The sequence below is a fragment of the Ammospiza caudacuta genome, chromosome 2 (assembly GCF_027887145.1).
Source record: "Ammospiza caudacuta isolate bAmmCau1 chromosome 2, bAmmCau1.pri, whole genome shotgun sequence".
Taxonomy (NCBI): Eukaryota; Metazoa; Chordata; class Aves; order Passeriformes; family Passerellidae; genus Ammospiza; species Ammospiza caudacuta.
The window spans coordinates 73,553,520-73,563,836 of record NC_080594.1 but is presented as its reverse complement, the minus strand read 5'-3'; the positions used below and the strand labels follow the sequence as shown (position 1 = coordinate 73,563,836).

At 46.7% G+C, this 10,317-nt stretch overlaps 1 protein-coding gene across 1 annotated transcript; it reads left to right on the top strand.

Moving 5' to 3' along the window:
- Nucleotides 1-983: 983 nt before the first annotated feature.
- Nucleotides 984-7,411, top strand: SPRY2 (sprouty RTK signaling antagonist 2). The gene is made up of 2 exons (XM_058825691.1): nt 984-1,761; nt 5,737-7,411. Exon 2 carries the CDS (start codon nt 5,788-5,790, stop codon nt 6,721-6,723), a length of 936 nt encoding a protein of 311 aa, XP_058681674.1. The 5' UTR covers nt 984-1,761; nt 5,737-5,787; the 3' UTR covers nt 6,724-7,411.
- Nucleotides 7,412-10,317: the final 2,906 nt, after the last annotated feature.

Genomic DNA, 10,317 nt, shown 5'->3' with positions numbered 1-10,317 from the left:
GCGGCCGTGTCAGGAAACGCCCAGAAGACAAACAGTCACGTTCGCGAGCTGCTCGCAGACCGTGTCCCCCGCACGAATGGCAACTGACTAAAATAAAGTTGGGGAGGGGGGGAAGTTCGCCGGGCTTTTTTAACTTATTAGAAAAACCCCCACACATCCAGCCCCCCCCCGAACGGGCGGGGGGACCCCGCTGGTGCCAGGGACGCGGCGCACCCCGCGGGCAGGCGCCCGAGGCGCGGGGAGCTGCCGCCCGCTCCGCCCCGCTCCGCGCCCCGCGGGCCCCGCTCCGCGCTCCCGCCCGGGCACGGGGGCGCCCTCCGCGCCGCCTAATCGCATTAATCCGCGGGACAATGCCCCAAGTAATCACCCTTCCTGCTCCCTGCGCGGCCGGCGACCGGCGGCTGGAAAGGGCGAAGCGGGGGAGGGGAGGGGCAGAAAGTGTAAACTTTTATTCCACTCGGTTAAGAAAAACGATTGGGAGGCAACGGGGAGCACCCGGACGCGGGTGTCCCGAACGGCCGCCGCGGCGGGGAGAGCGCGCCTCCCTCCCCGCGAGAAGCGAGTTCCCCTCGGCTTCCCTGCAAACCTATCGCCGCCTGCCTCTGAGTAAATACACGAGCACAAAAGCAACCCCGGGCGGCGTGAGACCGCGCACGGAGCAGCCTCCCGTGAGCACAGGCTGCGGCCAGGCCCCGGAGCGCGGCTGCCGCTCGCCCCGCGCAGCGCGGGCAGCGCCGCGGGCAGCGCCGCGGACGGGCCGGGGCCGGGGCAGCCGGGCTGGCTCGGCGGCGGCAGCGCTGCCCTTTTGAATGCCTCCCGCAGCTCTGAGTGCTGGCAGGGCGCTGGGAGCGCCAGTGAATGTAGCCCCGCAGAGCCAATGAGCTGGGACCGGATGCGATATATCCTCTGGGACAACAACTGCTCTGTTCCTCCTCAGATCCACATGACGCCATTTACTGCTGCTTTTGCAGAGAGATCACCCTACCTCCTCCGGAAAGAAAAAGAGAGAGAGGGAGAGAGCGAGCGAGCAGAAAAACGCCGAGCCCCTACAGCTCAGATCTCAAATCTTCCTCCTCCTCCTCCTCCACCTCCAAACACACAACAACCACCACCACAAATCCGCTGCGCTCCCAAAACACCCCCCCGATTGCAAACCACAGAACTGCCTGCAACACACACGCTCGCAGAGGGAGCAAGAAAGCTAAGAGGGAGAGAGGGGAGAGGAGCCTGCAGCAAGCAGCTTCTCAGCAGAACGGCTACATTGCACAAGCTGCTTTTTTGGAGGAGCTCAGTGGAAGAAAGCTCTGGCATTTTATTTTAGATCCACTTTGTTTTGTTTTCTTTGGCTTTTCCCTTTCCTCTTGATCAATTTGCAACAGCAACAAAAAAAAAAGTGACTTGGTGTTGGCGATCCGGCCTCCTGTTCATTGAGGAAAAAAAAAGGAATGTGTGTGTGTGTAAGACTGAGTGATTTTTAGTAGCAAAGAAAACCCACCCCGATCCGGAGAGGTGTTTTGATTATTATTATAGTGTATACACGCACACACGAATTTATAATCCATCTGGGGAGAGGCACCTAACTTTTCTGTGGACTTTTTTTTTTTTTTTTACGTGGTGATTATTCTTTCTCTAATTTGCAAGTTGGACTAAAGCAGAGTTTGGAAAACAATTTTTTTTTGCTTTAGGGCTGGATTTATTTGCAAACCGCAGGAAGAAGAAAATACAAGAGAGAGAGGGGTTTGGTGCAGCGCCGCGATCACGGTGAGAGCCTTTTCCTTCTTTGCAAAACAAGCTTTTCAGTAACCTCCTCCCCCCCCCCCCCCCCTCCTTTGGTTGCTCCAAGAAAACTCGTGGAAATGTTTGAGGCCGATCCCTTTTCCATTCGTACAGGTTCTCCCTCTCGCCCCCTTCCCTTCTCCTTCCTTTCTCAGAGAGGAGCTGGAGGTGGGATTTCGGAGCGCTTTCTCTCCGGGGAGGGCTGGGGGAGCTCCGCGGGCTGCGCCGCGTTCGTGCCGCGCCGCGGAGCCCGGGGCTGCGCAAGGCTGCGCGGGGGGCGGAGGGCTGCGGGGGCTGCCGGCGGGCCGGGCTGCGCTCCACGGAGCCGCCACAGCTCCGCCGTGTTCTCCGTGCTGCTGCTGCTGCTGCTGCTGGCGCGGGGGGCCGGGCACGGGAGGTCCTGCGCGCTCCTGCCCCGCCGGGCACGCGTGGGTTTCCGACAAGCCCCGGGGGAGGCGAAGGGAGGGCGCGGCGGGGCCGGCGAGCGCCGGGGCCGGGGGTGCCCCGCTCCTGGGGGAGAAGGGAAGGAGCAGCCCGCCTTGCAGTGCGTGATTTACGCCTGTCTCTTGTGGCGTCAGGAGATCTGTGCGATTCGGAAGTGAGTGCACGTCTGGTGCAAATATATACGTGTGTGTGCGTGCGTGTGTGTAAGCTTAGATATTTCTCTTGTGATGAAATTAATTCGATCTGTAAGACGAGGAAAGTCCTTCCCCAGGTTCTTCTGTGCAGAGGGCATGTGTGGAGGGGAAGGAAAAGCCATAATTTTCACTTTTTTTTTTTTTTTTTGGGTGGGTTTACTTCGTGACAGCCCCCTTCCCCCATTAAAAAAGAGGGGGAAAAAAGCAAAAAAAAGCAAAAAAAAAAAAAAAGCCGCTGGTGTTTTCAGCAAGATGTTTGTGTGTCACTTTGCCCCACCCCGATGGTAAAGTCCCTTTTGCCCTAATCCATAGTCCGATCACACACTCGGCCCTTAATGGGGGTTTCAAAGCACTTTGAAAGAAGAGGAGGTGGTTGGTGTGTGTGCGGTGGGAATGGGGGTGGGGGTGCCTTGCACAGGCTCCGGCCACAAAACAGAAATTCACGGGCAGAGAGAGGACTTCTCTCCCTTAGGCTTCGCCCTTCCCCGGCCAGCTGTACACGGGATTTTTCCACAGCAGGCAAGAAGCCCCTCGAGTTTAAACCTCCCCAAATGTGCCGAACGCGAAACCCGTCCCCCTCGCTCACCCTTTTGCCAAGCCCAGCTTGAAAGAAAAGAAAAGTTAGCAATCCTGGCACTTGAGCTCGGTGAGAGTGGACTTCGGCTCTTAGAAGTGGGGAATCGTGTTATCACAGACATGCACACACAAAAAGGCAAATCTGCTTCTCTCGCTCTTGGCGGATGCAAAGGGGAGAAGGACTAGGTCAGAGGAGGGAGAGGTGTGCCCTCCCGTCAGGATTTCCAGGCAAATGTAGGTTTGCAAATAAATGTGCTGGTTCTTTGCATCCTGTCCTGTTAGCGGATCTGTGACGGGGAGAAAACCCGGGGAGCACCCGGCTCGGCCCGATGCCCCGCTGGAAATGCCTCCCGGGTCCCTCCGGGCTGGGGCGGAGCGGGGCGGGCTGAAGGTCAGGCAATTTGCAGAATATGCGTAAAATAAGAGGAGCTTTTCCAGCGGCTGGCTTTGTGAAGTTGAATGGGTGTTTAGGGCAAGGCGAGAGGGGGTAATCTGCCTTTTGCCCAGCTGTCCCGGAGGTGTTGCCTGAACCGTCTGCAGGGCGCCTGGCACTTCCCGGGAGGGGAAGCTCCTTTAGCATCTCCTGGGGGAGGGCGGGGGGGAAGAGTTAAAAGGAAACGTGGGTTTGACTTTCTGATAAGGCGGCTGCGGCTGCCCCCTCCCACCTCTCGGCCCGGAGGATGTCTCCTGGTTATCTCCAGGTTGTCTGCACTCTGCGGCGGGCCAGGGGCTGTCGCCTCCCACCTGCTGCGCGCCCCCGCCCGAGACGGAGCTGGAGGCGGGGAGGGAAGCGGGGGCCGGAGGCTGCTTTTCCAGCTCCCACCTTGGCGTCTGAGGGGGGCTCCGACACCGATCCCGGGGTCGTCTGAAGCGCCTTCAGGTCAGGGTCAGCTTTGCTTTTGCAGTGGGTTGTCATTTCTGGAGAGGCAGGGGCTGAGCCGGCGTACCCTCCAGGCTGCCCGGGGCCGGGGGAAGCCTGGACGCGGAGGAGACATAGGGCTGCCAATTCCTCTCTAGAGTGGGAAAAGCATTTTATTTTCTATTATTTCCTATCTCCAGATAGTTTCAGAGGAGGTGAACATCTACTTAGGCTGTTGGTTGAAACTTTTGGTGTGGCAGAGGTTTTAATTTGAAAGAAAAAAAAAAAAAGTGTAAGCAATACTTCAAGCCAAGTTTGCAAGACTTTGGGAAGGATATGGACGGGGAGGGGGGAGGGGAAGGAGCACCGTAACATACATCCTGTGTCCAATACCAGGATTTAGCAATATTTAAAATAAGTGGTCACTCTTAAGAGTTAGAGATTTGTCTATATGTATTTATTTTAATTATTTTTTAAGAAAAAAAAAAAAAAACCACTTGAAGGAGGGGAGCCAGGAGTTAAAAGGTTAAATGTTTTGCATTGGTGTTAGAATAAAGACTGTGTCTTGAGATACTCTTTGTTAAACTGTTTGGCTATATTTTACTATTCTGCAGTACAGTATTATTGTTGGTAACTGATGTGTACAGAGTAACACTATGGTGCTCTTTCTAGGTATAATTGAAGACATTGTGTGGTCCTTGTAAGAAGTTTGGTTCCTGCTTGGGTTTTAATTGTAGAATATTGTTCTGGATTTTTGTATAGGTAATTGGATTTTGGAGCCACTTTAAGATATGATAAAGGCAAAACAAATATTAACTAATTTAGAGGGCAGTATTTGAAACTTGCGCATATTTGAGTGTGGAAGTTATTTACAGGTTCTCATCTTCTGTGTCTTTTACTGGCTTTTCATTTAAATTCTATAGTCTGCATTTCTACTTTGTAGTTAACGATCCTTTCAAGTAATATTCACAATCAAGTAGATGTCTTGGATGCTGGCATTATTTGATTCTGTTATGCATGCCTCTATCCCACAAGCCACTCTTGATAATAGTTACAATTTGAAATGTAGTCTATGGAATTTTTTACACATAAAAAGAAAACAACAACCAAACAACTGTGGTAACATTGCTTTTGTCGTTTTGAGCCTTAAAATAACAATCACAGTGGTGTGCACCAGTATGACACACACTAAAATACTGGGGAGAGATATTTTTACTTGTGCTGTTGAAGTTTTTGGTAGCACTAACTCATTTAATGTCTAACCTCAAACATTTTATTGCTATTTAGTGTTTTTCTTGGGACCATTGGTATTAAACTAAAATTTCCTATTTACATCATGTAAAGTTTAATGTGTAAAGAGACTAGCCTACCAAAATATTATCCAGTTTGAAACAAAATTGGAGAATTATATGTCTGTCATCAGCAGGTCACATTACACTTGCTAAATACTTGCAGGATAGTTTGTTGTTTTTTTTTTTAGTATAAGGTTTTCAGTAGCCTGATGTGAAAAGAAGTGTCACTTCAAGTGGCTGAAATGTAATCACTTTAAAGGCCATGGTCTAACCAGAAGATGGCCTGAGAAGCCTCAGTCAGCAGGAGTAATACCTAGACTTTCCAGAGCCACAAGTTAAGTTGCATGGTCCTAGGAAGGACTCCTAGGGATTCTTAAAGGTCCTTAAGCTCTCCACAGCAGTAGGCAGAACAGGCCAAGGGAATTTGGTCGCTCCGCTGACTGGTGCCAGTGCTTGTCCCAGACATGACTGCTTTATTTAATGGCTGATGCATTACTTGATTGTCTGCGGTGCTGTGGGGTCCTGCAGGCTCGAAAAGCTGCTGGAGAGAGCATGAGATGTGTTTCAATAGTGAATCCTTTCTTTTTTGCTCCAGGATTTCAGATGTGTTCTAAGCCTGGCGGGGTGAGCAAGCTTCTGGGCACTGATGGAGACTCAGCACGGCAGTGGGTCGCAGCCCTTACTACAGGCTCGGCGTGACAGTGGGCGGCCACACGGGGAGCCCGACCTGCGGGATGTCCTGATGCAGCAGGTCCATGTCTTGTCCTTGGACCAGATCAGAGCCATCCGAAACACTAATGAATACACGGAGGGACCTACGGTGGCTCCGCGGCCGGGGGTCAAGTCTTCTCCTCGGGTAACAGCCCAACCCAAAAATGAAAGGCCCCACGGGTTGCCTGAGCATCGCCATTTCAGCCGGATCCAGCACGCGCAAACGCACGCATCTCCTCGAGCGCCTCTGTCCCGGTCCATCAGCACAGTCAGCACTGGCTCACGGAGCAGTACGAGGACAAGTACGAGCAGTAATTCCTCAGAGCAAAGACTTCTGGGATCATCTTCGGGGCCAGTTGCTGATGGGATAGTCCGGATGCAGCCCAAGTCTGAGCTCAAGCCGAGTGAGCTGAAGCCACTGAGCAAAGAAGACTTGGGAGCACACAGCTACAGGTGTGAGGACTGTGGAAAGTGTAAGTGTAAGGAGTGCACTTATCCAAGGACCCTGCCCTCATGCTGGATCTGTGACAAGCAGTGTCTTTGCTCAGCCCAGAACGTGGTTGATTACGGGACTTGTGTTTGCTGTGTGAAGGGCCTCTTCTATCACTGCTCTAACGATGACGAGGACAACTGTGCTGACAACCCCTGCTCCTGCAGTCAGTCACATTGCTGCACTAGGTGGTCCGCCATGGGTGTAGTGTCCCTCTTTCTGCCTTGCTTGTGGTGTTACCTACCAGCCAAGGGTTGCCTTAAGTTGTGCCAGGGCTGTTACGACCGGGTAAATCGGCCTGGGTGCCGCTGCAAACACTCCAACACCGTTTGCTGCAAAGTTCCCAGTGTACCCCCCAGGAACTTTGAAAAGCCAACATAGCATCGCTAGCCAGAAATACTTAAGTAACAAGGATTATTATTTTAACGTACATATGCAACCAACTAAGCAGCTATGGTCTTGGCACTGTAGTAGAAAGGTTGGGGATGTACTTTGCTGTTTGCAGTGAAATGCTTTTCTGTGTGTGTGCCATCTTAACTGATACGCTTGTTAGAATCCAGCTAGTGGCATACAGGGGAAAAAAAGGGATGCAGTACATTGTGACCCACATATTGCATAAGCTAAAGCAACACAGACACTCCTAGGCAACTCTATTGTTTGTGAATAGTACTTGCAAAATTTGTAAATTAGCAAATGACTCCTTTTTTTTTCATTGTTTTCTGCCAGAGATAATGTGCTATATTTTTGTATATACAATAATATTTTCAACTGTGAAAAGTAAGTGCTGTCATAAGACATGGCACAGTCACAAAATATTATACTAATATGTTGTACATTCGGAAGAATGTGAATCAATCAGTATGTTTTTAGATTGTATTTTGTCTTATGGAAACCTTCTATTACAAGACTTTGATTTCCCTTTGGACTTCATGTATATTGTACAGTTACGGTAAAATTCAGCCTTTATTTTCTAATTTTTTCAACATATTGTTTAGTGTAAAGAATATTTATTTGAAGTTTTATTATTTTATAAAAAGAAATATTTATTTTAAGAGGCATCTTACAAATGTCACCCCTTTTTATGAGGACGTCATAGTTGCTGCAAATAAGGGGTGAATGATGCATATGTTCACTATAAAATAGAAAATATATTAACGTTTGAAATTAAACTGGGCTACTTGTCATTTTTTCCCATTTATTGTTCTGAGCTGGGAGAATTGATACTTATAATTGCAAACTTCAGAGTGCTATAGTCACAGTGAGCCTAATGTGAAACCAAAAAGAGATTTTTAAGTGTATTCTTTTCTTCTTGTTTACTTCTTCACCTGAAAACAGTGCAGGATTTTTGCTCCCTTCCTTTACACAAATGTCCCATATACTGTTCCTACAAGAGAAAAGGAAAATGAACATAGGAAGATGCATTAATTCATTCCAGACTAGGACTAATAGGCACTGAAAGCTTGACCTATTCTATAAGTGATGAGCTTTTGTGCTTCAAATAGGAAATAAGTAATCATTCACAAAAAATGTTAGGCTTGCATGGCTTTACTCAGTGAGAGAGAGGAGGAAAAAAATGTAATTAATACTGTCAATGCAAAAAGGTTGCAGGATTATTTGTTAAAGTTAGAAGAGTATGCCACAGGGAATGATAGATCTGAATGCAGTCCAGCCTTATGTCAAACATTTGCCTCACTTGTAAGAAGAAAGTTGCTTGATTTGTCATTTGTGGCAGTTACCTTCCACTGAGGTCAAAATCCTTTCCCTGCCAAGTTTCCCACCGGAAGCCTAGAGAATGATTTACCTTTCTTTATTAACAAACTATCATTTCCTGTTCTGAGCATGTCTCTCCAAGTTTAGAGGTCTTAATGTTCAATTTTATTTATACATTTCTTAAGCTAGCATTTAGGAACAGTTGTAAGTATTTTTAAGCTGATGCTTAAAAAAAGTCTCTCAGCCTTTTCTGAAGCCCCTCCAAGATAAACAAGTTATTACTAATAAATTAAGAACTCACTACAAGTTGAAAACCAGAGCATTGAGTAAATGTTCTGGTTTTTTGCCCCTTAATTTTCATCTTAGGTCTGGTGTTTGGATGATTTTACATAGGTCTGTAGGACTCAGAAATCTTACACTGTATGTTTGTGCATATTGGTTATCAATCATCAAGTGAAATTAAAAAGTGCTTGTTCTCTTACTCTTTTTTTTTTTTTTCCTTACCTCTCTGGTGAAAAATGTAAGCTGGTTTACTTTCTGCACCAGCTGGCTGGATACTCTGGTATACAAAGACGAACAGTATATATTTAGCTTTCTGAGTGGAATTTGCCAGAAAGAGGGTAGCTTATGTTACATGAGTAGTTTGTCCATATTTAAAGCACATCAGTATACTGTAACTGAGTAGTGGACTGTATATGTGAGATTATGCTTGGCTGCTGATAAACAGAGATTTTTATTATTTAATTATGGTTTTTTTTAGCAATTTTGTTCTTGAAGGGGTTAATAACCATCATGTGTTTCCATTCACTGAATGTAGTTCTTGTATTAGGTTAGGTGCTTACGCTTGAACTGTCCTGGGCTAGTCTTGCTGATTAAAACAAACATTAGGAGAATCTTTAGGCTCTATCTTGGAAGCCCCAAGTCCCAGTGATTTCAGTAAATACCGTGTTTTAATGGACTGATGAACTTGACAAAACTGAAAGCAAGCCCAGTCTTTTCAGTGATTTATGTTTCAGTTGAAGATAACTCCACAGAAAGCTGAAAGTAAAACTGGGAAACTGGGATGGCTGAGCAGCACAGCAGTCAAAGTGGGTGCAACTCAACAGTCCTACCAGCTAAAGTCCAATACTAAAATTGTGGACGTGTTTTCTTTTTACAGTATAGTAAGTTCTTTGTCTGCCTAGTTAGGTTCTCAGGGAAAAGGAAAACCATCTTCTTGTTGGCAGTGAAATTAGAACTGGTTTGAACACTGAGCAATGGTTGTGACCTTCCACTTGGTTCTTAATGAGGATAAAATAGTGGGTCGCATCCACCCCAGGTAAGCCCATTACCAGAAATTGGGCAGGATGTATGACTCTTGGGAGCAGGGATGTAGGGAAGTGTGGCCTGTTGGGCTAACTATGGCACTGGGGTCCAGGCTTCAGTTAGTATGGATTGATGTTTGTGCCCACTGGACTCTTAAAAGCTTGTGTATATTAGTTAACATCCTAATATTGCACTTAATTAGATAAGGTTTAGTATTCTAAATAAAACCAAAATCTTGCCTCAAGCAGATTAGATTGTTTTAATAAGAATTAAGAGGGCTTTTCAAGTGGATTGAGATAATGTTATTAGGGCATGCCTACTTTATCCTTTGAGATAGGAAAGTGGAGGTCCAAGTAAGGAAAATTTTCCATACACAGGTTTTGAGGATAACCATGAAAGTCATGCTTGATATACATCATATAGAACTTTAATTTTAGACTGCTAGGAAGTCATGAGAGAGAGCAAAACCCTTATTATTGCTCCATTTGTTGTGTTGCTACTTCAGAGTTTTGATCTGTTAACTTACAGATTCCTTAAGGTTTGTTTAAGGTATAGAAATTTGCAGGATTGAACTGAGAGTTGACACCAGTAACAATAGAAACAAATAGCATTTTTTCAAATTATTTTTCTGTATGATGTAAGCTGCAAAAAAATACATCAAATTTAGAGACATTTAGAAATTCCTCTATTAATATCCTCAGAATCTTCTTTTCTTACTTTGCTCTTTATTGGTTTGAAACTTGATTATAATTTTTTTTTGAGATAGGGATAATAGCAATATAAAATAGGGGGAAAAAAAGGAATAGAGACTCGGATTTAAGTAGAGAATAAAAAGTGCTTTGGATGGAAATAAAATGTGTTCCTAAAGGATTTGAGATAATATTCAGGTGAGTATTTACATTCAACAGATTTACCAAATCAGTCTTCAAAAGCCAAAAATTCTCCAAGTGCAGAAGTGAA